This window comes from Paralichthys olivaceus, chromosome 24 (assembly GCF_024713975.1).
Source record: "Paralichthys olivaceus isolate ysfri-2021 chromosome 24, ASM2471397v2, whole genome shotgun sequence".
NCBI lineage: Eukaryota > Metazoa > Chordata > Actinopteri > Pleuronectiformes > Paralichthyidae > Paralichthys > Paralichthys olivaceus.
In genome coordinates, this window is record NC_091116.1 from 14,229,182 (window position 1) to 14,256,681 (window position 27,500).

Here is a 27,500-nt window from a genome sequence, read left to right on the forward strand (position 1 = left end):
ATAAACTGAAACTTTCACTTTATAGTTTGTTCACATCTCAGAACTAAAACACTGAATTATTACTAGTGATAGTAATAATAATAATAATAATAATAATATACAGTTTTTATTACTTCATCAGGAGATTATGATTATTATTATTACTAGTAGTAATAATAAAAATAATATAGAGTTTGAATTATTATCACAACATTCTGACAATTATTACTAGTAGTAGTAGTATTAGTAATAATAATAGTATTAATATACAGTTTTAATTACTGCATCAGGAGATTCTAATAATTACTAGTAGTATTCGTAATAATGATAATAATAATATACAGTTTTTATTACTTCATCAGGAGATTATGATAATTATTACTAGTAGTAGTAATAATAATAATAATGATAATAATAGTAATATAGTTTTGAATTACTGCATCAGGAGATTATAATTATTACTAGTAGTAGTTGTTGTAGTATTATTTGCAATAATAATAATCAAGAGTTATTCTGCTCATTGAGTTACTGCATCAGGACATTATGACAATTATTACTAGAAGTAGTAGTAGTTGTAGTAGTATTAATAATATAGAGTTTTAATTACTGCATCAGGACATTATGATAATCATTACTAGTAGTAGTAGTAGTAGTAGTTGTAGTAGTATTAATAATATAGAGTTTTAATTACTGCATCAGAACATTATGACAATTATTACTAGAAGTAGTAGTAGTTGTAGTAGTATTAATAATATAGAGTTTTAATTACTGCATCAGGACATTATGATAATCATTACTAGTAGTAGTAGTAGTAGTTGTTGTAGTAGTATTAATAATATAGAGTTTTAATTACTGCATCAGGACATTATGATAAGTATTACTAGTAGTAGTAGTAGTAGAAGTAGTATTACTAGTAGTAGTAGTAGTATTAGTATTAGTAATAATAATATAGAGTTTTAATTACTGCATCAGGACATTATGATAAGTATTACTAGTAGTAGTAGTAGTAGAAGTAGTATTACTAGTAGTAGTAGTAGTATTAGTATTAGTAATAATAATATAGAGTTTTAATTACTGCATCAGGACATTATGATAAGTATTACTAGTAGTAGTAGAAGTAGAAGTAGTATTACTAGTAATAGTAGTAGTAGTAGAAGTAGTATTACTAGTAGTAGTAGAAGTAGTATTACTAGTAGTATTACTAGTAGTAGTAGTATTACTAGTAATAGTAGTAGTAGTAGAAGTAGTATTACTAGTAATAGTAGTAGTAGTAGAAGTAGTATTACCAGTAGTATTACTAGTAGTAGTAGTAGTATTAGTAATACTCATAGTATTAGTAATATTTCCAGATCTTTAAACACTGTGTAGTCAGAGACGCTGCTTTGTCTCCACCTGGTGGTTGATTTGATTCTGTCCGTCTGTAAACCGGAAGTGTTTCTCTCTCCTGTTGTTTAACTTCCGGTGTGTTAGCTTGCTCCATGGTAAACAGCGCTAGCCGTTAGCTGTCGGTGCTAGCGGTGCTAACCTGTGCGTCAGACAGGTGAAGAGCAGGTGAACTTCACCAGGAGCATCATGGGTAAATAACGTTGGTGTTTATTCAGCACTCACCTGTTTGTCTTAGCAGCTAACGTTAGCTAGCTAGCAAGCAACCTCTGCAGGTCCGACACAAACCAAAGTCCGTTCAAAACTGTCACAGTTTAACTTTACTTTGGTTCAGAGGAATGTAAATACTCAGTAAAGTATAAAATACTACAGCTGGTATAACTCGGCTATACTTCATTTTTACTTCGGCATGTATGTAGCACGTATACAAGTGATTATTGTACGTAAAACAATCACAAAGAGCCACGTTATGTTGTGTAAGAAGACTGTTTGAACTGGACTGAACCTGTTAGCTTCAGTCCGGACACATTTAACTTGACGTCACTGGATTCTAAGATTCAAACACACATGTTGAGCAGATGAAGCTGAAGCTGATGAAGATGAAGATGAAGCTGATGAAGCTGAAGATGATGAAACTGAAGCTGACGAAGCTGATGAAGCTGAAGATGATGAAGATGATAATTCTGATGAAGCAGATGAAGCTGAAGCTGATGAAGATGATGAAGCTGATGAAGCTGAAGATGATGAAGCTGATGAAGATGATGAAGATGATGAAGCTGAAGATGATGAAGCTGATGAAGCTGATGAAGATGATGAAGCTGATGAAGCTGAAGATGATGAAGCTGATGAAGATGAGAGCAGAAACATCCACAGTTTACATGAAGCGTTGCTCTGCTGAGGGCTGACACATCCTGAACTACACAGTCCAACTTCTCAACAACAGGGATTATTATTATATAGGGATTTATTATTATACAGGGTCATCTCTGTGAGGTCTCAGTGAAAGAAGACCTTAACGTTCATTTAGAGCTCGTTCACCTTTAATCACTGATGTTTTTAATGGAGTTTGGTTGGAACAGACTTCATCCAAACTCTGTGATTTATTAATGTGTTAAATGTTCTGAGTGAACATGAACTAATAATAATAATAATCTGTGTTGATGAGGCTGAAAGTTAGAAATGTGACTTTGATTATTGTGATTAAACTCTGACACCAGGTCTTGTGTTTCCTCCCCCTCAGCCTCCCCTGTCCCCCTCTCCTCCCTGCGTCTCCTCGTCCCTCCTCTCCGCCTCCTGACGGCGGCGATGTGGGAGGTCGCCCGTCAGCAGAGCGTGAAGCATTACGGGATGCTGGAGGATTTTGTTTCCATGGTGACTGAGGCGGTCCCACAGCTGCTGACGGACAGGCAGAGGAGTCTGCTGCTGGCGGCTCTGAGGGCCAAGGTGTGTGTGTGTGTATGTGTGTGTGTGTGTGTGTGTGTGTGTGTGTGTGTGTGTGTGTGTGTGTGTGTGTGTGTGTATATGTGTGTGTGTGTGTGTGTGTGTGCGTGTGTGTGTGTGCGTGTGTGTGTGTGTGTGTGTGTGTGTGGACACCAGGCTGACACCACCTCTACTTCCTGTTTACCTGCAGGTGACCCTCTCTGACTCTGACGACGTCCACACTCACCTGGACAGGATCCGCCCCGTCTCCCGGGCAACGGTAAGAGAGGAAGTTCAGCTGTTCACTTCCTGTTGTTTACTGTATTTGGCTCCGGACATCTCCGTCACATGTGAGAACCAAACGAGCTTCAGAGGAAGTTTCTGTTGAACGACTAATCGTTGCAACTTGAACTCATCTTTGATGTTTGACCAGACTGCAGTGCATTCTGGGAAACAGAAAAAGCAGCTGTCATGATGACGGTGTGTGTGTTTTCTCCGTCAGCGGCAGGACGACGAGGCAGACGTCTGGTGTTCAGCTCTGTTTACTCTGACCGATACAGTGACTCAGAGCCCTGCAGACAGACAGCGCCTCCTGCAGGTCAGTGATTAAAACAGCAGCTCCCAGTGTAAACGTCTGTGATTATTATTCGATTTGTTTGTCATGTGACCCCTGAGATGATGACGACACATCGGTGACATCATCAGTTGCAGCGGGTGGATTGACATCATCACAGGAAACGTGACACCTGACCCTGCGACAGTGGGCGGGGCCACAAGCTCCCGAGGTGATCGTCTCTCTGTCTGTTTCAGGACGTGTTTAACCAGAGTTTTGACTCCGCCCTCCAGTCCCTCGTGTCCGACTTCCTCTCCAGGATAGAGCAGCTGTTTCCTGTGCCCGACTTCAAACAGGTGATTCATTCTCACACACACGCACACACACACACACACACACACACACACACACACACACATGGTGAATCTCTGAGGTTTAATACTCGGACATCAAACGTTTATTGTTGTTGAGTTTTCGAGTTTCGTTACAAACATTTAAAAACAAGGAGATGAACGTAACAGATTGTCTGTGTCTCAGGCTGCTTCCTGGCTCGATGCTGCCCCTGCTGGTGTGGAGGGCTGTCTGCAGGAGGCGGGGCGTGAAGATCTGAGGAAGCTGCTGACCAATCAGAGCTGTTCTCTGGGCCGAGCCACCACCACAGGTACGAGGTCACATCCTGGTTCGGGTCAGGTGATTCTAACTGTCGTTAATGTCGCTGGTTTTTTTCCTCAGTGAGTCAAGACTCAGAGAGGACTCTCCTCTCCGCCTGGTCCCACCCACTCTTCACCAAACTGACCAATCGTGAGCCACCGTCTGCTGACACTCGAGAACGGTCCCTCGCCGTCACCGGTGCGGTCGGCCGTGTGCGGCCGGACGTGGAAGTGGTGAAGGTGGAAGTGGTGGTAATGACGGAGGACGAGCAGGAGGAAGTGGAGGAGCTCGTGGAGCCAGTGGAGCAGGAAGCGGCGGATGGCGAGGAATGCTCCGTCACACCTGTGATGCTGCAGGTGGACGGGTCAGACGCCGTTTATCTCACACACACACACACACACGGTCATGTTCAGCTGGTTTCTGATCCTGAACTGATCATGTGACATGTTGTTTTCTGCAGGTTAAAGGACTCACCTGGAAACTCTGCAGACCAATCAGAAGACAGAGAAGGTAACACACACACACACACACACACACTGAACATTTTATGTAATGAGCTCCTGCCGTTCTCCACAGTCGACCAATCAGATCAGTCGTGCTCCGAGGTCACAGCTAATGCTCTGTACAGCATTTCCCATAATTCTCAGCGTGTGGCTCACAAGTGTCCGCAGTGCAGCAAGTGTTTCATCTACCGTTCTCAGGTGAGTGTTCTCAGCTCTGACACTAGAGGGAGCTGTCGTACACCTTCTGTCCTCACGTTGGCGTCTCTCGACAGGTGATCCGTCACCTGCGCACCAACAAGTCCTGCGGCACCTTAACGACGGCGGGAGTCGTGAACCTGCCGGACCCGCCAGGAGGTGGTGACGAGGAGCCTTGCCCCGCTGAGCCCCGCCTCCCAGAGCCCCGCCCCACCAGGACACTGTCGTGCTTCCAGTGTAACGACGTGTTCGTGACCAAAGCCGAGCTGCTGTCGCACCAGCGCAGCCACCGGGCTCGACCCGTGTACCAGTGTGGTCAGTGCGACAAGGAGTTCCACCACCTGTCCAGCCTGACCAATCACAAGCAGACTCACCTGCACGCGGGAGGCTTCACCTGCAGCCGCTGCGACAAAGTGTTCGAGTCGCCGAGGCAGCGAGACGCCCACCGGCTGCAGCACCGGCTGCCCGACCTCACGTGCACGGTGTGCGAGCAGACGTTCAGCTCGCAGACGCTGCTGCTGCGACACCTGCAGACTCACTCGGTGGAGGGCGCCAACCCTCGCTTCAGCTGCCGCTTCTGTGAGCTGAGCTTCTCAGGTAAAACTTTATTCACACTGAGCTTTGGTAACAACAGAACCTTCAGTCTAATGGTCGATCACTTCCTGGACTGCTGATGCTGATGTTGGTCATGTGATCCAGGTGTGACTGAGCTTCGCATCCACCAGCGCACGCACACGTTCCGCTCGTACCAGTGCGACCAGTGCAGCAAGACGTACAGCTCGTTCACCGGCCTCCAGTCTCACCGGGCGAGCCACAGCGCCGAGAGCCGCTTCCTGTGTCCGCAGTGCGGCAAGCGCTTCAAGACGCGGGACGGGCTGGAGGGTCACCTCAGGACGCACACCGGCGAGCGGCCGTACCGCTGCCCCTACTGCCCCAAAGACTTCACCGCGCTCGCCGGCCTCAACGTGCACGTGCGGCGGCACACCGGGGAGCGCCCGTACGTGTGCACGGTGTGTGGGAAGGGCTGGCCGTCCGGAGGAGACCTGCAGAAACACATGAGGACGCACACGGGAGAACGACCCTACGTCTGTCAGGACTGTGGGAAGGCCTTCTCCATTTCCTGTCACCTGACCGAACACCGGAGGATACACACAGGTACGACACAACACTATTAGTAACACAACTGTGTTTGTTTATCTGTGTCTGTCAGGTGTGTGGAGTCTGTTGTGTGCCTGCGTTGTGTGTTCGTGTGTATTATGTGTCTGGTGTATATCTGTTGTGTATCATGTGTTTTGTGTGTCTGTTGTGCACCATGTGTTTTGTGTGTCTGTTGTGTATCATGTATTTTGTGTGTCTGTTGTGCACTATGTGTTTTGTGTGTCTGTTGTGTATCATGTGTTTTGTGTGTCTGTTGTGTATCATGTGTTTTGTGTGTCTGTTGTGTATCATGTGTTTTGTGTGTCTGTCGTGCACCATGTGTTTTGTGTGTCTGTTGTGTATCATGTGTTTTGTGTGTCTGTTGTGTATCATGTGTTTTGTGTGTCTGTTGTGTATCATGTGTTTTGTGTGTTTGTTGTGTACCATATATTTTGTGTATCTGTTGTGTATCATGTGTTTTGTGTGTCTGTTGTGTACCATGTGTGTTGTGTGTCTGTTGTGCACCATATATTTTGTGTATCTGTTGTGCACCATATATTTTGTGTATCTGTTGTGCACCATATATTTTGTATCATGAGTTGTGTATCACGTGTGTTGTGTGTCTGTTGTGCACCATATATTTTGTGTATCTGTTGTGCACCATATATTTTGTATCATGAGTTGTGTATCACGTGTGTTGTGTATCTGTTGTGCACCATATAATTTGTGTGTCTGTTGTGTAGGGGAGAAGCCGTTCTCGTGTCCAGATTGTGGTAAATGTCTGAGGAGGAAGTTCGACCTGAAGAAGCACATGTTGTCTCACAGCAGCGTTCGGCCGTACGCCTGCGTCTCCTGCCCAAAGAGCTACACACGCAAAACTCACCTGAGCCGACACCTGCTCACACACCGCGCCGCACACATGGAGGCGGAGCCCGGCGACCACAGCTCAAACACGCCCCCTGCTGTCTGCACATGATGCTGGACTCAGTTTGATCATAAACAAATAAGAACGAGCGACTCGTCCTCGATCTCTTCATGAAGAAGATCTCGATGACTCAAGATGTCGTGGAGTCAGAGGTGATTGTGACTGTTTGTGTTGCCGTGCAGATTTTCTGAGATGATTTCAACATATTTTTACAGGTTTTGTAAACTTGACCAGAGGCGACTGTCAGACAGGAAGTGAGCTTTATTAAGCATCATGAGAACAGGAAGTGCTTTAGTCTTCTTGTCCTTCTAAGTCGATGATTTTCTGCATCCACCTGCTCAGCCTGAACAGGTGCGTGTAGAAGCCGTACTTTCCGTCTCGGTCGCAGCCCTCGCCCCACGACACGATGCCCATCTGATACCAGCGGTTCTCTGGCAGGTACTGCACGGAGACACAGAGACGCATCGTTTATCAACTGCTCCTTCGATCCGTCTTTAAATGATCAGTCATCATTTCCATGTCTCAGCTTTTAGAATCCTCCGATAAAACTAAAGCTTTCAGAAACTTGCATCGAGTCACTGCTTCTATTGTTTCATCACTTTTTTATGAAGTTTCATCAATAACTCATCAGGTCAATCATGAGCACGATTCATCTCTGTACATTACTGTATCAGCAGTTTTTATATCTGATCCAAGTGGTTTGATCTGTGTATATATATATATATATATATATATAAACTGTATTTCTGTATAAGTTGGAACAAACTTAAATATGTAATATTATAAACCAGTTCATCTATGTTGACATTAAACAGGATCAGTGTCGGGAATCAAACCTTCATCACAAACGGTCCACCGCTGTCTCCCTCACAGGCATCGCCACGCTGAGCGTCCTCTGCTTTATAACCTGCAACACACACTTTACTGTTTCAACAGCAGAACGTTGACCTGAAGGTGGCGCTACATGATCAAGAAGAATCCTCCAATTAAAGTATTAATACTTGAATTTATATTTAAAAATACTCTGATACATTGAAATGAGTCAGTGTTGTATCTGGATTTATTGGGATGTAATTATTATTAATTATTATTATTATTAATTAATGAGGCATTAACTTCTGTGTTTGAGGAAAAACTTCAAAAATCATTGTGTTGATCATCGACTGTGTTTTGATGCTGAAGTTCCGAATGTGAACAAATGCAGGAAGTGACTGTTACCAGCACAGAACATGTTGTTTGTGATCCTGACTGATGTGGAGCTGCGGCAGATGTCATGGTCCACGATCGGTAGATGGATCTGCTGGAGGTAATCGGGTAAAGATCTGGACGACGGGTTCCAGGTTTCCTGCAGGTTCCCCCAACCTGTCACCCGGCCCTTATAGTCCTCGGACAGCAGACTGAAAAACAACGTTCAGGTCAAGACACAGTCGACAGGAAACACAAACCCTCGCCCTGAGCGTCCCACGAAGGACCGAGCTGCATCCGACTGCGTCCAAGGGTAAGTGTTGTTTCCTCTGAAGTCAGTCTGAGTGAGCGTGGCTTCCATGTTTGTTGTCACCACAACAACATGAAGGGACAGCTCCTCGTGCGTTGAGGTTTCCAGATAATAAATCAAACTCGTTTACCTTCAGACGGTTCGGACAGCAGCTGCAGTCTGTCTCAGGGACCATGTGGCTGAATGTGTCAGGGCAGAGCCCTTTGACAGAACTTACGTCTGGGCGACCCTCTTGCTGGGCAGGCAGATGGGGAAGATCTTGTCGGTGAATGGGACCGGCCGCCTCATGTGCAGCAAGGCGATGTCACGGTTCAGGTTTTCCTTCCAGTTGTATTTGGGGTGGACGATGATTTTATCAATGGCCACGATCTTCTCAATGCCGCGCTCATACCTGGAAGTTAGAGAAGATACTTGAGTCAGTCCACGGACAGAAAGTGTCTGAGAAATGATTCAGTCCATTTACAGACAGTTGTCCTACGTGGCTCTGCTGTGTTTTCCGAGGCGGACCAGGATGTCGTCCTTGGTGAAGTTCTTGTTCCAGGGGGGGTAGAGGATGCAGTGAGCTGCCGTGAGGATCCACTGATCGCTGATCAGACTGGCTCCACACAACAGCTCCTGGGGGCTGCGCTTGAAGAGCATCACCTGCCTACAGAAAGGGTTTGAACCTTGAACCTTTCAAACATCATGACCAATGCACTGTGGTTACCATGGTGACAGCTTGTTCTAAACGTGGTTACCATGGCGCTGAGCCCAGCTCGGCTTCGTCGCCCCCAACGATGCGTTTGTCTCTGTACGACTCCAACAGCTCCTCTTCCTTTTTATCCTTTATACCCTTCTTTTCAAACAGGGGGCGCTGTCCACACTCTGTAACACAGGTCAGTTAACCAGAAGATAGCCATGAGTCAGTTAACCTGACTGCACAAGGAGTCAGTCAGTGTTTAATCTGTTTACTCACCCGTCAGCTGGTTAGTGAATCAGTCACTGAACCAGTGAGACACATTATAGAAGGTCTCCAGTCAACCAGTCCACTAGTTAACCAGTTGTTAAACCAGTGGACACATGATGGACTCACCATTTTCTCCATTTCCGAAGGTGCGAACATTGAATATTGTTCTCCGGTTTTGACCTAAGACGGAACGTTCCCGGCCTTCGGTCTGTGACGTCGACTCTTGGCCGAGCGGTTGATCCTCTGACCGTGAGACAGAGAGACAGACAGGTGAGAGGTGGTGAGAGATGAACACCTGTGGTACATTCTGGTCTAGTACTGACTGATTTGTAATTACCACAAAGGTCCAGGTCACAGAAGTCTATCGTCACATTTCCAGAAATTTCCACGTAGCACCAGGGGCCCTCTGGATCGTTGTCAGGGTTACGGCACTTGTTGCCTTGGAGGGTGACCTCGGGGATGAACTCCTTGTCTTTGCTGAGTGCAGCGACCCGCGGTGAGGACCACTGCAGACAGGTGTGACCTCCGATGGTAACATGCTCGTCGCCCACGTAGTCTATGCCGTTGTTAGTTAAACACTCTCCAGTTGTGACTTGTTCAGGGGGCACAGTTGACGGGACAAAGTCCTCACCTTCACACAAAATAGACATTCATTCATCTCAGTCAGAACTTTAGTACTCGTACAAAATCTCTGAGTCGATGACGAGCGCATGTATTGACGCGTCTTCGCTGCTGACACTGGGGAAGATGCTCACCACACGTTGGGACCCTGCAGGCCTCTTTCTGCACCGTCGGGTCCTGGGTGAAGCACCAGGGGCCCTCAGGGCGATTGTCGGGGTTTCGACAGAAGTTCTCGTGCAGGTTACTGTTCGGCATCGAGGCGTTAAACTCCCTACAGACAGGTCAACAGACAGACAGGTCAACTGACAGACAGGTCAACTGACAGACAGGTCAACAGACAGACAGGTCAACAGACAGACAGGTCAACTGACAGACAGGTCAACTGACAGACAGGTCAACAGACAGACAGGTCAACAGACAGACAGGTCAACTGACAGACAGGTCAACTGACAGACAGGTCAACTGACAGACAGGTCAACTGACAGACAGGTCAACAGACAGGTCAACAGACAGACAGGTCAACTGACTCATCAGGGTTGGTGAATCATGGTTAGTTAGTTAGTTGGTTGGTTAGTGAATTGGTTGGTTAATTAGTTAGTGAATTAGTTAATTGGTTGGTTGGTTAACTTGTTAGTTGGTTAATTGGTTGGTTGGTTAATTAGTTAGTGAAGTAGTTAATTGGTCGGTTGGTTAATTGGTTGGTGTAGTTTTCTGCTTGGTTACCGACCTCATGATGGGATGGGGGAAGCTGTGTCTCCAGTACTGACATGGTCTCCCTGATTTTGTGATGTTGACATTTCCTTCATAGTTCAACCCCTTACTGAAGATACACACACCTGAACACACACACACACACACACACACACACACACAGTGTCGATGTATTTGTACATGTTAACAGAGTAAAGTTTCAGTTGTTTTCTTTGTGTTTACCTTTTATACACTCTCTGAGCATTCCAGTGGTCTGTCTGGTTCTTAGCATCTTAGTTCCTTCACAGTCTGGAACACACAGAGAAAGTTACTGACAGACAGTCACTGACAGACAGGTACACAGAGTTACAGACAGACAGTTAGAGACAGACAGGTACTGACAGACAGTCACTGACAGACAGGTACACAGAGTTACAGACAGACAGTTAGAGACAGACAGGTACACAGAGTTACAGACAGTTAGAGACAGACAGGTACACAGAGTTACAGACAGTTAGAGACAGACAGGTACACAGAGTTACAGACAGACAGGTACACAGAGTTACAGACAGACAGATAGAGACAGACAGGTACACAGAGTTACAGACAGACAGTAAGAGACAGACAGGTACACAGACAGTTACACACAGAGTTGCAGACAGTATTGTGGTGTTTGTGTACTTTGAGTTGTGTCTGTTTGAGCTGTGGACTTTGTTCAGTCCTCTCGAACGCAGCAGCTGATTAAACCAAAAGTTTAAAATATTTGTCAGAGTGATTGTTATACTTCATGTACTTCAATTACCACAGTAAAAGTACTTGATGTACATATAGAAAACTCTTGTAATGTAATTCTACATTATGTTAAAGTAAATTAAGAAAAAGTAGTGTGACCTAACATAAAAGTGAAGTAAATGTACCTCGATGTCAAAGTAAAGTAGTAGTACTTACCCAGGTACTTCTTCCAGAAGTTTTCCTGAAGGGAACAGATGAGACGCAATGAGCAGTGGTATGAGTGACATTCTACCTGTTTCTATGACGGTGACGGACTGATAATTTGAAGAAGTGGAGTCGTACTGTTTTATCCGTCTGTTCGAACACCTCTCTGGCCTCTTCATGGTCGCACACTTCCTCCACACACTCTCTCTCCAGGTTTCCTACACAATCACACAATCACACAACGATTCAACGAGATTACAGGAAAGAAGCGATAGAATCTAATCTCTGGTTTTAAAATCTACCTGCAGCCTCTGCTGTCGTCAATAACGAGAATTATACACGATGAGGTGCGTTACCTGGTTTCATCTCCTCAAACAGATGATTGGCTCGTCTGCTCCGGACCAGAACCTCAGAGGCTCGCTGGCTGTCGAGGAAAACTACAACAACAATCATCAGAACTTTTAGATTCCATTATATTATTAGTACATTTTAGTTCGCTAGTTTGATTTAGTTTATTTAACTGCAGGACAATATGATCATTATCTGAAGGAACAGATCACAGATTTTAGGAAACTAAAAGTCGCTCCACCGTTACATCAAAGTACTCCATTAAAAATAGTATCAGTACAATGTAACCAAAGTATCAAAAGTAAAAGTACCAATAGATTAAAAAAGGTTTCTAGGACAGATATACATTTATATGTTCTGTATTTTAATGTAGTAGTACTATGAAGGTTAACTATCATGTATCCAGTAGAGTTAGATTCACCAGTATTCATGCACAAGAAGTATTACCTCACAAATGTATTCAAGTTAAAGTACGTAAGTCAGTAAGAAATACATTCGACACTTGCTCTTTCTTTGCTTGAAAATACAAAGTAGAAATGGAATATACGTATATTAATAAAATGACCATTTCATAATACACAGATCATTTCATGTCGGTACCATCGTTAGCTCGGCAGCTGTGCAGTAGAAACAGCAGTAGAACAGCAGCTGGTTTCGAAACTGGTTCCACCATGATCCAAAGAGAACGTCAGAACCAGATCCAGCAGACACCTTGTCTCCGTCTCTCTATGTCTCTCTTGGGGAGTATTGACCAAAGGGTCAAAGTATGAGTCGCTCAGGATGATGAGTCGGACATGTTTAATATGAACGTGTTTACTTTGACGTCCAGCACAACCAGACTGTCCCTCCACAATAAAGCTCCAGAGAAATCAGAGTGAGCAGAACCTCCAGTAGAATGTTCATGATTTTAACTTTACTTCAGATTCACGGTCTATCACTGAGTTCACTTCAGCTGCTTTTATTCTGAAAGAACAGGAGCTGATCACAGTCACTTCGGCTGCTTTTATTCTGAAAGAACAGAACTGATCACAGTCACTTCAGCTGCTGTTATTCTGTTGCAATTTTGAGTCATTGTACGTTAACAAACTCCTCCCCCGTGGTTAATCAGACTTCGTGCGTACAATCTAGAAACCTGCACGATGAAAAGTCATTAATAGATTGTTCATTGATGGGTGTGGCCTCGAATCTGGAAAGAGGAAGTGGTTGTATTTTGAGTGAACGTGATCACATTGGACCCAAACTTCACACGTTTGATTAGAGTTGTGGTTTGAAGACAATATACATTGACAGTCATGGCGCCACCTACTGGGGACAAACTGGACGTTTTCCTGATGGTGGCACCAGAGGTGAAAGGTCAACGGCTCACAGAAAACACGAGGATTGATATTTGTTGAAATTGGAACACTGATCAAATAAACGTTTCTGTTCCGACAGTGACCGCACAAACTTTAGTTCCTGTTTGAACTGAGTCAACAGACGCTGCTCGGGTCAAAGGTCACAGTCTGTTCCTGCTGCTCCCCACTTTGAATCTCAGCGTTCGCCCTGAGCCTCTCACAGGTCAAACGTGAACACAGGGAGGAACATGATGAGACTTTCAGAAATGAAGAACTAAAGAGAAAAGGTTTCGGTCTCTGTGAGTCACTATCGACCAGTTTGACTCAGCTGAGTAAATATGTACTTTGCAGATACTGAGGTCAAGGTCTCTCGGAGCGACGCTGGAACATCACACTGAAACTTCTCCTGGAGACTCGTCCCACTGAGCTGAAGCAGGAACTACGTTTCTGTTAACCACCATGTTTTCATCGGTTCTCTCCAGAACCCAGAGGAACCTGATCTTTACCTCTCTCCCACACAAATACAGATATATATCTGTATGTAGGTCTATAGATCTGTATCTCAGAACCTGAGACCATCCTGTCACACTTGGTACGAACTGTCGCTTGGACTGGAGGATGGGGTGATTAGAATCAGGAGGTCAAAGGTCACTGTGGCTTTCCTCTGTGTGACCGGCTGCAGTGCAGAGCCGCCTGCAGCAGGGGGCGCTGGCAGCAGTGAGCTGCCTCTCCAGCAGAGAAGAAGAAGCAGGTGGTGGATGAAGGCGGAAGCAGCAGCCGCAGCAGCCGCCGCAGATCTTTGCCAACGATGGCCGCCTCCAGCTCAGAGTCCCACCTGGTGTTGGTGGACGAGCTCCCTTCAGACCCGCTGCTGCACATCTTGTCCTTCCTGAGCTTCCGGGACCTGATCCAGTGAGTCCGTCCGCACCGACACCCGGCTAGCTGCAGGCTAACGGCTAATGCTAACAACAACACATCGAACACGAAGCAACGTCAGAAACGAGCCAGTGACGTTAATGATGAAACTGAAGCTAATGTTGCTACAAACACACCGACTCCCTGCAGCAGCTCGTTAGCTTAGCATGTAGCTCGTGTCTGTGTCCTGACCTCTACAGAAGAGTTTTCTACCGACAGCTGCGACCAGACATGACAGTGATCCAGAGACTGAGACACATGAGAACCTGCTTCACACTGCTTCTGTTTACTGTCTGTCTGTCTGTGTGTGTGTCTGTCTGTGTGTGTGTGTCTGTCTGTCTGTGTGTGTCCCTCCACAGCTGCAGTTATGTCAGCAGGAGGCTGAACGAACTGTCCAAACACAACCCGCTGTGGAAGAGTCACTGCTCCAAACACTGGCTGCTGACAGAGTGAGTCTGTCCATGAAGACGTCCCAGGAGACGGACTCATCATCACTGAGCTCCATCATCGATCGTTCTGTTTGTCTCTTTGAAGACGTTTAGTTTTATTATGATCTGATCCTGTGTGTGTGTGTGTGTGTGTGTGTGTGTGTGTGTAGTGCCGACCGGCTGCAGAGTGGACTGTCCTGGTCCTGTCTGTTCAAGCAGAACTACAAAGACCTGGGTCGTTACATCCAGTTCTACCCGGAGCTGAAGAGAGCGTGGGAGCAGCTGAAGAGCTTCCTGCAGCAGAGGTGTCCACGGATGATCGCATCACTGAAAGGTGACACACACACACACACACACACACACACACACACACATCCAGACTCTTTCAGAAGAACTCTTGATCTTCTTCTGTAACGTTATTCTTTGTTCCTCCTCCAGAGGGCGCCACAGAGGTGGAGCTGAACGACATCGAGGCTCAGATTGGCTGCAGTCTTCCACACGACTACCGCTGCTCGTACCGAATCCACAACGGACAGAAACTGGTCATCCCTGGGTCGGTGTCCGTCCAACTGAGCCCCTCCCTCTGTCTCACCACTTCCTGTCTGTCTGACGACTTCCTGTCTGTGTGTCTGTGTGGTCAGGCTGATGGGCAGCATGTCTCTGTCTAACCACTACCGCTCGGAGGTCCTGCTGGACGTGGAGACGGCGGCGGGCGGTTTCCAGCAGAGGAAGGGGATGAGACGCTGCCTCCCGCTCACCTTCTGCTTCCACACCGGACTCAGTCAGTACATGGCGCTGGAGCCCGCCGAGGGACGCAGGATGTTCGAGAGCTTCTACCCCTGCCCCGTGCGTAACCTTCCTGTCCGCCTGTTCTTTCAAAATAAAGGTGCTTCGCAGAGAGGAGGAACTTGAGAACTGAAAGTTGTTTTTCTGCGTTTCAGGATCAGACGGCTCAGGATCCCTCAGCCATCGACATGTTCATCACAGGTCGGTTCACTCGGCTCTGATCACGGTCAATTCAGCTGATTTTATTTTGAAAAATGTGTCATTACTGATCATACGTGTGTTCAGGTTCCTGTTTCGTAGAGTGGTTCACAACCTACGTCCACAACGTGGTCACAGGAGAATATCCAATCATCAGAGACCAGATCTTCAGGTAACGCACACACGCACACACACACACACACTTCCTCCAAGTTAAGATGTAAACTTGACCCGTGCACATTTACGTCCACAGGTACGTGCACGATAAAAGTTGCGTGGCGACCACCGGAGACATCACCGTCTCTGTTTCTACCTCCTTCCTGCCGGAACTTTCCTCCGTCCACCCGCCGCACTTCTTCTTCACCTACCGCATCAGGTACGTGTCTGTGTCCACGTGTCGCCGGCGCGTCGAACCGCTCCTCAGTGTTTCCGTCTTTTAATCTGTGCGACGTCTTTTCAGGATCGAGATGTCAACCGGTGCTTCGCCCGAAGCCGCCTGTCAGCTCGACAGCCGCTACTGGAAAATCACTACCTCCGACGGCAACGTGGAAGAAGTTCAGGGACCCGGCGTGGTCGGTACGCTGCACTCATCACGTGACCCCCCGCCCCCCCGCTGTATGTCTGAGCTGTGATTGGCTGAGATGAGCTGCTGACTGTGTTGATGTTTCTGTGCAGGAGAGTTTCCCGTCATGACGCCTGGTAAGGTCCATGAATACGCCAGCTGCACCACGTTCTCCACGCCGTCAGAGTACATGGAGGGTCACTACACCTTCCACAGACTCGGTAACTTTACTGTGAAGGAGCAGCAGGGTTGAGCTTCTGGTCTTTTATTGTGAAGAAGTGTTTTAAATGACCCAGGTTGTGCTGTTTGTTTGTTGTAGCCAATAAGGAAGAGGTTTTCCACGTGGCGATCCCTCGCTTCCACATGGTCTGCCCCCCCTTCAGGGAGCCTGTGGTACGAACGGTAAAATCAGCTGTTTGTTATTATCATGTAATACGCCTCCCATCATGCACCTGTGAAATGTTTTACTGTACTTCACAAGTTCAAGCTGTTTTATTTTGACGGTTCGTTATAGTTCATTGTTTCCTGTGCGTCATCCCTGCAGCACAAACCGTCAACCAGCTTCACACCTCGCCTCGACGACCACGACCCTGACGACGAGTACTGCGACGGAGACGGCGACGACTTCGGTGACCTGAGAGGAATCAACATGGCTGCGCTGGAGGGGGCGTGGTGTCCCCGACACATCTGACCTCTGACCCCTCCCTCGCCGCAGCGTGATGAACTTTATTCAGGCCTGGTTGGTGACTGACTCGGTTCCGTGTGCGGAGCGGCGGTCGGACGCTGAGGTGCAGTTTCCTTCTTTTCTTACAACTTTCTCTTTGTGATCAGAAACTGTCGGACGAGAAGGATGACACGATGATGTCATCGTCTTCTCCTCCACATTAAGGACGTCGTCGATCAATCAGCTGACTTCCTGTTCAGAGGTCGAACTTTGTTGTGGACTGAGGCACCAATCAGGAGCGAGTGGGAGCTTGTTGTTTTTGATTTTCCTCCGTAGAAAGATTTGGTTCTTCGTAGTTTGAATCTTTTCCACTGCAGGAACCCACCTCTGATCCTCTGCTGCCTCATCATTGATTCTTTTCATTGTTGATCCATCGATCGGTTTCTCGCTCTGATTTAAACATTTGAACAAAAACCAACAGATTCACTTCGCGACTCTGATCAGTCATTGATCAGTCAGTGTAAGAGCGCCCTCTGCAGGACCACAGGGCAAACTACTCACAGCACAAGATGGAGGCTTCGTCCACACTGACAGAAACTGAGACTTTAGGAAACGATGACGCCCGCGGTCTCTTCTGATTGGTTCTCATCAGTCACATGACTCCACTACCAGCGGTGAACACGAAGCGTCGCTTCCTGTCAGGAACAGTTCCACCTCGTCGTCGCGTGTTTACATCACATGACCAGGGGACGTGAACGGTCACGTGACGTGTGTTTAGTTTGAAAATGAAAGTTAAACAAACACGTCGTCATCATGTGCTCGGTTTGTTTTACAGTCAAATCTCTTGAATCAGTTTCTGATCAAGAATCACCGTCGTTCTTCTTCTCTTTGCTTGTTTCTCGTCGTTGACGTTAACAGTTTGATATAAGCTCATTTGTTTACCTCATGTCTCTGCACATTAAACCGTCAATGTTACGTCTTATTTTGAAAGGTTGTCACATTAGCTTCCTGCAGTGGAAACATAATAAGTGTGTCTTGTTTCCTCGTGTGTTTTCTTTAAATTGTGTGAGGAACAAACTGGGCTTTTATTTTGGAGGATGCTGCGTCATGCTTTTGTTCTCGGGGTGTTCTTCCCTCCTCGTGAGGAGGCGGCGGCGTTGTCACGCTCTGATGTGATTGGTGGGTGTGTTTTTGTATGTTTTGGTTAAATAAAAAAGAAACTGACAACTTTACCTGTTACGTGATCCTGAGCTTCATCCACTGGAGTTTAACAGAAGAGACGCTGCGTTCACGTGCTCCTGAGTCGCTGGGACTCGTTCACATGCTTCAGACACGCATGCTTTAAACGTCACGCTGAGCTGGTTCCTGTCTTTGTTTCCCTTCACAATAAAAGCTGACATTTATTCTTCATTCAGTGAAACTCACCGACGTCAACACGTTTCTTCATGTAACAGCAGTTTTTATTCAAATCTTCACAACGTGAACAACACTCAACTTTACAACAAATAAAAACTAAAGGTTTGTTTCGTCATGTTTTTATGAAAATGTAAAAAAAATTAAAATGTTTTTTAAAAATTGTGTATTTGTTAAAAGACAAATGTGACTCGGTTCAACAGAAGCAGATTGACTCCAGGAGAAAACGACCAATCAGAGGAGGCTGCGTTTGACTGACAGGCGTCAGGTAACCCCTCTTGGCCCAACCTGTCCCAGGATTCATTGCTCCACTAAACGTGAGGTCACAGCGCTGGCGAGAGACGAGTCATCTGAAACTTCAGTTTCACGCTTCAACCGAACATGTTAAAAAAAAAAGGCGTTAAAACTTTTCCTCAAGTCCAACTTCCTCTTTGTTGTTACTAGGCAACAGGATAAGGGGGCGGGACGAGCTGGTGACGCCAATCACAGAAAGCCTCTGTAGACCAGACGTCACAGGTTTGACCTTTGACTCTTCCTCTGCTGCAGTGAAACAGCAGCTGACTGGAGAATCAGCGCCACCTTCTGTTCACATCTCATATTCACTTCAGAACCAGAACCACATGATGGATGATGTGGTTCTGCCCCGCCCACATTCTCTCCTTCATTCATCTTCCTCTTCTTCTTCAATCACCTTCCTCTTCATCCGTCGTTTCCTCCCCGCTCTCGTCTGCTTCCTCTCCTCTCCCTCGTCCTCCTCGTGCTCCTCGCCCTCCTCGTCCTCTCCCACTCCTCCCGCCCCGCCAACCTCCCCCTCTTCCCGGGCGTTGCAGCGGCTGCAGTGCCTCCTGAACCCGCCCAGGTAGTGGGACCTGAAGCAGCAGAAGGGGCAGGCGTAGCGTCCGGGCCGATGAGCCGTCCTGATGTGCTGCTGCAGACGACTCGGCAGGAAGAAGGAGCACGAGCAGTCCTTACATCTGTACGGACGCTCCACGTCGTGGCTCCTCGCCACGTGACTGATGGCAAAACCTGCAACACACAGGTACAATCACGTCAGCTGACACTCTATGTTTTCTACTGATTATTGATGGATAACTCAGTGGGGACCTTTCAGTTTGGTTTTCCAGCCACAGATGAGGCACACAAAGCGGTTGGACGTGAAGTTCACCACCTTGGCGGTGGCCTTCATCTCCTCCTTCAGCAGCTCCCCGGTCATCCCGGCCGCCTCGTCCTCCTCTGGCGAGCTGCTCACCGTCTGTCTGAGCGTGACGACGTCTCGCCTGATGGCCTGCGAGGCGTACGCTTTGGGGATGTCGTGTTTCTTCATCACGTGGTTGACGCTCACAACTTTCAGCTTGTTCTTCCAGCCGCAGATGAGGCAGCGGTAAATGCTGCCGTCGTACGTCACAATGTTTTCCTCTCCCTCGCCGTCAGGTTTCTCCTCCAACTCCGGGGGGGGCCCATCCTCATCTCTTCCTTCTTCCTCACTGCTCCTCTTTCTTTTCAGAGCCTCCTCCTCTCCTTCCTCCTCCTCACCTTCATCTTTTATCTTCCTCCCTTCCACACTTTCATCTCCCATCTTCTCCTCCTCACCTTCATCTCCCATCTTCTCCTCCTCACCTTCATCTCCCATCTTCTTCTCCTCCTCCCCCTCGTCCCCCACCTCTCGTCCTCCTCCCCCCTCCCTGTCGTCCACACAGTGTTTGGAGATGATGTGCTTGTAGAGCTTGGTGAAGTCTCGGCAGGTGTAGAAGCAGACGGAGCAGTGGAACAGGCGGGCGGTGCTCTGGTACATCAGGATGTTTCCCAGGCGACCCACCACCTCGTCGTCCAGGCAGGTCGGGTGAGACGCCGCCATGTGAGACAGCTGTTGGGCGTGGCTCTTGGAGAATTGGCCACAGTGGGAGCACTGCAGGTGAGCCGCAACGCCACCGCCCGCCTCGCCACGAGTGTGTATGATGATGGACATCACACAGGCTGGACAGGCAGGAAACACACCCGACTGTCAAAATAAAACACAAAAGCTTCACAGTCACATGAGAGAAGCAGAGAAGAACTTGACGTTAAAGATTTTCAGACTGAATCAAATTAATACAAAACATCGTTCACTTCTTCTCGAACCTTTTACAGCAGATTAATCAAATATAAGTGATGTTAACTGTGAGGTAATAACAATGGCTGCTGCGTTCCTAGTGTTTCTGAACGTGTCTCAAGGGAAATTTGATCAAGTGAATAATCATTATTAAGGAGAAGAGTCGTCATTAGCTGCAGCTGAACGTTTTTACTGATTTAAATCTCCGCATAGACGATTCATTTCTCGAACTCGAACCAGACTTCCTTTAATTTTCCGCAGTTTTAACAAACAGATTGAAACAGTAAAAACACTGTGGCTCCTGTTGAACTGAAACTAATCTGAACTGTGAATCACTGTTTCCCGCTTCATTCCGGGTTCGTCCCGGGACTGTGACCGGGACGTCTTCGCGGTAAACATCAGCTGCGGCTCCACGGTTTGGAGTAAATGTATTAAGGGACCCCAGCTAACAGGCTAACTGGATGCTAACTCCCGCTTTAAGATCCTTTGCACCGAGTTCCTCACCGACCTGTTGGAGTTTATGTCCGAACAGAACTGAACCAGAACCCGCATCGACCGGACCCGGGAGAGGAGGTCACCCGGGAGAGGAGGTCACCCGGGAGAGGAGGTCACCCGGGTGAGTTTGCACGTTAACCCGGGTTCAGCTCCACTGAGTGACTGAAGGTCTCAGCTTCCGTGTTTTCCTCCCGCACAGCCAATCAGCATCCTCCCCCCGCCTGACGGTCAACCAATCACAGTCCCCCATTAACACAGCATTCAAAATAAAAGCGCAGACCTTTTATTTTGAAAGGATTTAACAGTCTAACCCTAACCCTTTAAAAAAAAAAACTTTAAATATGAAAAGCAACAATAAAATCTAAATAATGAATTTAGAAGAAAATGATCCAAACGTGAGTTTTTCAACTTATAAGAGAAGAAAATATCCAAGATGAAAACTTCCAACCTGAGATGAATAAAGGTTTTCAGAGTAAAGCTCTCACTGTGATAACACATAAAAACACACGTGACTGTTTTTACCATCACTACACGTTGTGTGGCCTGATCTTTGTTCTGAATAATTGATTCATTGATTTAAAGTCAACATGGATAAAAAGTCTGGACTCAAAGTTTCCATGAAAACAACGTGAACTTTGTTATAAAAGAACAACCAGTCTTTTTATAGATGATGAATGTACAGCTGAGTAACTGGGTTATACTGTGTGTGTGTGTGTGTGTGTGTGTGTGTGTGTGTGTGTGTGTGTGTGTGTCAGACTAAGGTGATTAATGAAGCTATTTCTGTCCATAGACGCAAATAAAGCTGCTGAGAAAAGAAGAGAGGACTACATCTCCCATCATCCACTTCACTTTGACATCTTCAGGTGTGTGTGTGTGCGTGTGAACTGAACCAGCCGTCTAATTGGCTGCTTGCCCGTTGGGTTGCTTAGCGACGGTCGACGTCCATAATAAACTTTAAATCACTGCAGCCAATAGGTAACGGTAGTTCATGAAAAACTTTATTGATACACTCGGCTGTTCGCTGATCAATAAACTACAAGAATAATACTTGTCACTTTGTTCTTCTCCAAACCAGTGGACGTCGTGTTCCGTCTCATTCTTGTGAACACGACGTCTCAAGAACATCATGAGGGAATTTCTTCGAATTGGGCACAAACGTTCACTTCAACGCACAAATGAACTGATTGGATTTGGGAGGTCAAAGGTCACAGAGTTCTCACATGAGTCAAGATCAAACTTGTGAAACTGCACTGGTTTCTGGAGAAAACAGGAACAGGACAGTGATTCTAGTTTAGATTCGTAGACGAAGAAGAATTCAGTGAAGTAGTTCCAGTGACGTCGAGGTTTTAATCAAGTGAAAACACAGAGACAAAGTCAGTGACAAGGAAAAGTACTGAAAAGAATCTGAAGTAAAAGTACTCAGGATGTCATCATCATGTTCAGTCAGGATGGAGCGAGCATTGGTTGAGAGCGGAGCAAGAGAAGGAGGGGGCTCTTATTATGGTAGAACGAGGGAGGAGAGACACAGAGAGAGAGAGAGGAATCTGTGTTTGAACTTGTGTTTCCTTCAGTCTTGAACACACACACACTGAACGACAGCGGGCGAGCAAGGTCGACATGCTCTGCTTAAAAGGTGAGTGAGCGAGAGATGAAGAGGATGCATAGAGACCAAAAGTTGAGGTGTGTGCGTGTGTGTGTGCACGTGTGCGCAGATGTGTGTGCAGATGTAGGTCGCGTTGTTCTCGAGCTGTCAAGACTGTCAACACACACACACACACACACACACACACACACACACACACACACAGAAAAGGTTATGGAGATAACTGTGTGAGAGAGAGAGAGAGAGAGAGAGATGGGGGGGCTGTGCAACACACAGGGTCGAGCGAGATTTATTTTGAACAGGGAGAGAGACTCATGTCTGGAACGTGTTGTAGATAAAATATGTTCCAGATACAGCAGCTGCTTTCTGTAACTGTTACTATGGTTACGACGACTAACAACCTCTGCATCTTATAGTTGTCCAACACATTTTGGGACTTATGCAGTACTTATACCACTGTTACTACTACTATTACTACTATTACTACTACCACCACCGACATTCCTCTCACTGTCTTTCTGTGGTGGAGGTGGAAGTTTTGGGTCAGGAGGCGTGTGTGTGTGTGTGTGTGTGTGTGTGTGTGTGTGTGTGTGTGTGTGTGTGTGTGTGTGTGTGTGTGTGTGTGTGTGTGTGTGTGTGTGTGTGTGTGTGTGTGTGTGTGTGTGTGTGTGTGTGTGGCAGTCAGCCTGTTGAGGCAGGTTGAAACGTCTCATTCAGCCTCTCGAACACAGCTGTTCTTCTTGTGTCCATGTTTTCATGGATCAGCAGCTGCAACACACGACACACACTTTGTTATTATTGATTATTATTGCTGTTATTCTAAGTTTGTGGTTCATTGATGACTTTCACCGGTTTTTCCTGATGATGACGATGAGTCGACAGATGGAACTTCAGCTTTAATGTCGACAAACTGCTGCTGATCAGTTTTAAAACTCAAAGGATCAAAATTGGATCCCATGAGTCCTATGTTACCCACAATGCAACTTGACTGCTGCAGTTGTTTGGGTGGGTGTTGATGTGCTTGAAGTAGATCATGTGTAGTTCTGTGTCTGGGGCTCTTGAATCTTTTCTTCTCCAACGAGGAACAAGAAACAAGCTCTGGTGCTTTCAAAGAGAATTTCCCTCAAGGTGTTCTTGAGATATCTTGTTCACAACGAGAGCGCTGTGTGTGTGTGTGTGTGTGTGTGTGTGTGTGTGTGTGTGTGTGTGTGTGTGTCTCAGACCATCTGCAGACCTGGATAATCCTCGTTAGTAGATTAGAGTCGGAGCGAGCGGAGAAGAAACTCAGCGTCAACACGAGTGAGGAGATAAATCACTTCTCTCTGAATCGTTTCTGGACTCGAACTGTTTCTGGATTCTTGGAGCTCGGAGAGTTTTGGGTTTTGAGGTCTGAGGTTTTTTTACTGTGAAGGAACGAGAGGAAGTGAAGATGGTGAAAGTTTTCATCACAGCTGACTCTTCTGCTTTGAGGCCAAACCGGAAATCTCTTTTATGTTTTCCAGCTTTTATTGTGAAAGATGGACATTTTAACAAGTTTTTATTTTGAAGATGTTCGATGAAGGTCAAGCACATCTCGGTGATAGTCGTTTGTGTTTGTTCAGTGCTTTTATTGTGAAAAGCTGACTTTATTTTGAAGCTGTGCTGAAATGCGTTTCCCTAATTGGAAGAAAGATTCTATTTTTACTGTGAAGGACAGAAACTTGGGTCTCGAAGGACTGATGGACTGATTTTAACTGAGTTTAAATACTGAGAAGAACTCTGGGCTTTTACTTTGAAGGATGATCTATTTCCTTACAGATTAAGAAAATATCTTTTTCCCTGTTGAGACATTTATTGTGAAGAATTCAGAAAAAACACTCCGGGCTTTTATGATGAAGGGTCGGATGAGTCTTGTGATTCGTCTCTGATCTGTCCTGAAGGCGGAGCCAGTCACCAAACAGGAAATCATCTCTCAGGACAGGATGATTTCGTATGTGGAGTGTTTGAGCGGTGAGGGGGCGGGGCCTGGCATGGCGACGCGCTGCTGGAACTTGGGTCCCGATGAGGAGCGAGATGAGCTTCTTCCTCGCAAGATGGCCGCCTTGCAACCAAAAACCGAGGGCAGCCTGCGGCGCCGCCTGCTCAGCGCCAAAATCCATCAGCATCATGACGCCATCTGGGGGATGAATGCAGGTGGTGTCGCCTGCAGGCCGGGGTCTCCTACAGGTGACAAGAAACCCCACCCACCCCAACTTCTGTACTCAGGCAACAGTCCCTGGTACCGCCCCCAGCACCTCCCAGCACGCCCCCACATCCACCCTTCCTTTACTCCAGAGACTCATGGAAAACCCCACCCCCAAATCCCACCCCTTCAGTTGCAGCGCCCTACCTGCCCCATCCTCACCCAACGGCATCGAACGAGCTCATGTCCCCCCATGCCTGAACCCCGCCCTGGCTATGCCATGTCTGTCCTATCCCCTCTCAGCGCCCTGCCCCCCTATAAGGAACCAGAGGTGCCGCCACAGTACCAATATCGGCCCAGGGGGCGCAAGACCAACTTCTTCTGCTTCAGACGGCGCCGAGGGAGGAGTTCCAGGCTGGAAGCCACCCAAACCACGCCCCTTCTACACAGAGGTACTGCTAGGATTCATGGGTACTAGTAGAACTTTTTGAACCATTAGTACAAGTAGTACGACTACTCTGTCCAACTACCCTCTGGTCCTGAATGGTCCCGTTAGCCGGCTCTCTCTGTGAGTTTGAATGAATGACTCTGACGGTGTTATTCTTAGTCCAGTGGATCCGAGCTACTTTGATTCGTCCTGCGGAGTCATGACTGATCCTCACTTGGCTCAGTTTGCTCCTCAGTCCTCCCAGCGACTCTGTGTGACCCAGTTTGACCCAGTTTGACCCTGGATGGCTGTAAATAGCCCTGATTTACTCAGTCAAGTCTTGAATGGTCCCAAGTGTCCTGGTTTGGCTCAGGTGGGTCCTGAATGGTCGTAATAACCTGTTTTGGTCTTGATGGTCCTGGTAGTCCGACAGACTCGTCCTGTTGTTTATCCTGTGTGTGTGTGTGCGTGTGTGTGTGTGTGTGTGTGTGTCTGTGTGTGTGTGTCACAGAGAGCAGGGATTAGCCTCAGCTCCATACGCTACGCTAATAGCTAATTCCTCTAACAGCAGATGAACAGGCTTCAGCAGCGGCTGCTTCCTGTTCGCTTTGACTCCGCCCTCCTGACCCACACCTGGATCTGTCCCCGCCTCCTCTGCCTTCCTGCTCTCTGATTGGTGGCTGGTGGCTGACTGTGACTCTGCTCCTGTGTCTGATTGGACAGCAGGAACAAATCAGAGCGTCAGAATGTTTCAGCTAAATTTACTCACAGTGTGACACGATGATGGCGCGGCCTACTTCCTGTCTAATTAATTCAACTAATTACACGGTGGCGAGGTGAAGACGGAGCGCCGGGCTGTCAGTCATGAGGACTGAAGTAATGAGCTGCTCCACTGGCCCAGATAGTCGACACACTTCATACTGGCTCTGTCCCAGTTTGTCTCTGGTGCTGATGAAGGTCAAAACATGTCTGCTCATGTTACCACGGAAACATGAGCACACACACACACACAATGATACATGATGTTAATGTTCTTATCAAACCGTCATCACAAAGAAACTTTATTATAAATAACTAGGAATTCAAAGAAAATACAAATAGAAGATAAAAGTTCACTCATTGACAAAAACATCACTTAAGAGAAATATTGAAACGTAGGATCAAAAATATTAATAAGTGGAAGAAACTTTATTAATAAAACAACCAACAGTGTCTTTGAGAGAGATTTAAAAGAGGACAAGGATGTCTCACATGTCTTCAGGGGGGACGTCCTACGGTTACGACCCGGACACACAACGAGTTTCCTCTGTTAGTGTTTTATTTCATTTCTATGAAGAGGATACAGTCGACTAAACCAGAGGACGAGTAACGATTCAGGAAATATTGAAAACACATCCAGGTCAAAATTAAAGGACGAGTTTGACTTTTAAAAGATTTTGAGCTTCAACACGTCACAGACACACGTGTTTATGAATTAACATGATTTAAACTCAGGTCCTCATAAAGATAGAAACACAAGAACAGAGAGACACTTTAAATTCTCTCTCTTCATGCCCCTTCATCTACAAAGTGTGTGTGTGTGTGTGTGTGTGTGTGTGTGTGTGTGTGTGTGTGTGTGTGTGTGTGTGTGTGTGTGTGTGTGTGTGTGTTTAATGCAGTATTTGTGGGTAACCTTCATCACCTGGTCACACACACAAAGGACACACACATGTGTTGGCTTCCTGCCAAAATTGTGTGTGTGGTGGGTGAGCGATATAGAAACCGGTTGGAGAGAGAGAGAGAGAGAGAGGAGTGGGAGGAGAGAGGCGTCGCAGTGAGTCGAGCTGCATTACTGCTGCTGCTCGCCCGCCCCTCTCACTCTCTCTGTCTGCTGCAGCCTCAGGAGTGTGTGTGTGTGTGTGTCTGTGTGTCGTCGTCGTCATGGTTCTGATCGGAGCTGCGATCAAATCCGTCCTCAGATTTCTGAACAAGACCCGAGGTGAGTGTGATGTTTGTTGTGGGCGAGAGAGCATCACTTGTACTTGTAGAGAGAGAGTGTTTGTATGATCATATAGTTCTCATGACATCACCAAACCCTGCCACCTGATTGGCTGACAAATCCGAGCTTCAGGTGTTTTAAACTGGGGGTAACCATAGCAACAGTTCCGTTAACTGACTGAAGGATCCGTGGGACTCCCTCATGGAGACGTTCAACCTCCCCAAAGACATCAGGACTTTTCCAAGGATCCTTAAAGCTCCTCTGGGAACCTTCTCAGGAAACGTCTTCATCTCTGGTACCTAACAAGGATACGTGGAACCAGCTCAAGGACTCATAGAATCCCCTCAAGCTCCTCTAGGACCTCCTCATCCAACCCTGGAGCCTTCCCAAGGACCTTAAAGACCTTCTCAAAGACCCAAGTAACCTTTTGTCATAGATACAAGAACCATCTGAAGGGCTCCAGACACTTAGACCTGGATAACCTCTTCCACACCTCCCCAACAATACCTGGTACCTTTTCAAAGACCCTGAAACTTCTTCTGGGACTGTTTATGTCTGGTACTTCTCATGACAGCTCCAGGACTCTCAGAACCCACCTGGGGATCTCCTCAAAAACCATTCGGCTCTCCTGCAGAACCTTCTGTGGCTTCTCAAGTAGCCTTGGAC

General features: G+C 46.9%; 5 protein-coding genes across 13 annotated transcripts in view; 3 read left to right on the top strand and 2 right to left on the bottom strand.

Moving 5' to 3' along the window:
• The first annotated feature begins 1,396 nt into the window (after positions 1-1,396).
• Positions 1,397-7,586, top strand: LOC109647181 (zinc finger protein 271-like). 2 transcript variants are annotated; one of them, XM_069521250.1, is made up of 12 exons: positions 1,397-1,555; positions 2,603-2,805; positions 2,993-3,061; positions 3,284-3,379; positions 3,592-3,690; positions 3,872-3,995; positions 4,067-4,349; positions 4,446-4,495; positions 4,562-4,686; positions 4,761-5,280; positions 5,383-5,838; positions 6,564-7,586. In XM_069521250.1, exons 1-12 carry the CDS (start codon positions 1,552-1,554, stop codon positions 6,794-6,796), a joined length of 2,262 nt encoding a protein of 753 aa, XP_069377351.1. In that variant the 5' UTR covers positions 1,397-1,551; the 3' UTR covers positions 6,797-7,586. The 2 variants fall into 2 exon arrangements, with proteins under 2 accessions (XP_069377351.1, XP_069377352.1); XM_069521251.1 differs by having other exon boundaries at positions 3,290-3,379.
• On the bottom strand, positions 6,987-12,630 carry f2 (coagulation factor II (thrombin)). The gene is made up of 15 exons (XM_069521252.1): positions 12,382-12,630; positions 11,790-11,870; positions 11,572-11,651; positions 11,446-11,470; positions 10,741-10,806; positions 10,535-10,643; positions 9,942-10,078; positions 9,524-9,817; positions 9,313-9,429; positions 8,978-9,104; positions 8,719-8,886; positions 8,458-8,631; positions 7,964-8,142; positions 7,582-7,652; positions 6,987-7,186 (listed from the first exon to the last, which is right to left on the bottom strand). Exons 1-15 carry the CDS (start codon positions 12,452-12,454, stop codon positions 7,037-7,039), a joined length of 1,851 nt encoding a protein of 616 aa, XP_069377353.1. The 5' UTR covers positions 12,455-12,630; the 3' UTR covers positions 6,987-7,036.
• A 768-nt stretch (positions 12,631-13,398) lies between these two features.
• Positions 13,399-17,900, top strand: fbxo3 (F-box protein 3). Of its 2 annotated transcripts, none has more exons than XM_069521258.1 (12): positions 13,399-14,027; positions 14,390-14,479; positions 14,629-14,792; positions 14,897-15,011; positions 15,100-15,304; positions 15,400-15,445; positions 15,530-15,614; positions 15,696-15,818; positions 15,903-16,018; positions 16,118-16,225; positions 16,324-16,397; positions 16,549-17,900. In XM_069521258.1, exons 1-12 carry the CDS (start codon positions 13,924-13,926, stop codon positions 16,693-16,695), a joined length of 1,377 nt encoding a protein of 458 aa, XP_069377359.1. In that variant the 5' UTR covers positions 13,399-13,923; the 3' UTR covers positions 16,696-17,900. The 2 variants fall into 2 exon arrangements, with proteins under 2 accessions (XP_069377359.1, XP_069377358.1); XM_069521257.1 differs by having other exon boundaries at positions 13,713-14,027; positions 16,324-16,406.
• A 206-nt stretch (positions 17,901-18,106) lies between these two features.
• Positions 18,107-20,870, bottom strand: LOC109646633 (zinc finger and BTB domain-containing protein 17-like). The gene is made up of 3 exons (XM_020112397.2): positions 20,679-20,870; positions 19,186-20,080; positions 18,107-19,107 (listed from the first exon to the last, which is right to left on the bottom strand). Exons 2-3 carry the CDS (start codon positions 20,045-20,047, stop codon positions 18,743-18,745), a joined length of 1,227 nt encoding a protein of 408 aa, XP_019967956.2. The 5' UTR covers positions 20,048-20,080; positions 20,679-20,870; the 3' UTR covers positions 18,107-18,742.
• Positions 20,871-21,427: 557 nt separating this feature from the next.
• LOC109646705 (NHS-like protein 1) overlaps positions 21,428-27,500 on the top strand; it is a 15,549-nt gene continuing 9,476 nt past the window's right edge. Inside the window, exon 1 of one of the 7 annotated variants that reach the window (XM_069521205.1) lies at positions 21,428-21,528. Coding sequence is in view for 5 of the 7 variants with exons in the window: in XM_069521203.1 (XP_069377304.1) it covers positions 24,230-24,881 (652 nt within the window). In the remaining 2 variants the exon portion in view is untranslated. Of the gene's footprint in view, positions 21,529-21,593; positions 22,299-23,503; positions 24,882-26,494; positions 26,835-27,500 lie in introns of those variants that run through there. The other 6 variants (XM_069521206.1, XM_069521204.1, XM_069521203.1 and 3 more) reach the window with 6 other exon arrangements.

What these genes read in the sequence shown, in the direction of transcription:
- LOC109647181 (XM_069521250.1), top strand. An exon ending in ACAGACAGCGCCTCCTGCAG is followed by an intron (nt 3,380 to 3,591) that starts GTCAGTGATTAA and finishes TGTCTGTTTCAG; the next exon opens with GACGTGTTTAACCAGAGTTT. An exon ending in GTTTCATCTACCGTTCTCAG is followed by an intron (nt 4,687 to 4,760) that starts GTGAGTGTTCTC and finishes GTCTCTCGACAG; the next exon opens with GTGATCCGTCACCTGCGCAC.
- f2 (XM_069521252.1), bottom strand. Translation starts at nt 12,454, where the DNA reads ATGGTGGAACCAGTTTCGAAACCAGCTGCTGTTCTACTGCTGTTTCTA. An exon ending in TTCCCCCATCCCATCATGAG is followed by an intron (nt 10,079 to 10,534) that starts GTCGGTAACCAA and finishes ACCTGTCTGTAG; the next exon opens with GGAGTTTAACGCCTCGATGC. An exon ending in GGAAAACACAGCAGAGCCAC is followed by an intron (nt 8,632 to 8,718) that starts GTAGGACAACTG and finishes TCTAACTTCCAG; the next exon opens with GTATGAGCGCGGCATTGAGA.
- fbxo3 (XM_069521257.1), top strand. Translation starts at nt 13,924, where the DNA reads ATGGCCGCCTCCAGCTCAGAGTCCCACCTGGTGTTGGTGGACGAGCTC. An exon ending in AGCTTCCGGGACCTGATCCA is followed by an intron (nt 14,028 to 14,389) that starts GTGAGTCCGTCC and finishes GTCCCTCCACAG; the next exon opens with CTGCAGTTATGTCAGCAGGA. An exon ending in CTACACCTTCCACAGACTCG is followed by an intron (nt 16,226 to 16,323) that starts GTAACTTTACTG and finishes TGTTTGTTGTAG; the next exon opens with CCAATAAGGAAGAGGTTTTC.
- LOC109646633 (XM_020112397.2), bottom strand. Translation starts at nt 20,047, where the DNA reads ATGTCCATCATCATACACACTCGTGGCGAGGCGGGCGGTGGCGTTGCG. An exon ending in CTGGAAAACCAAACTGAAAG is followed by an intron (nt 19,108 to 19,185) that starts GTCCCCACTGAG and finishes TGTGTGTTGCAG; the next exon opens with GTTTTGCCATCAGTCACGTG.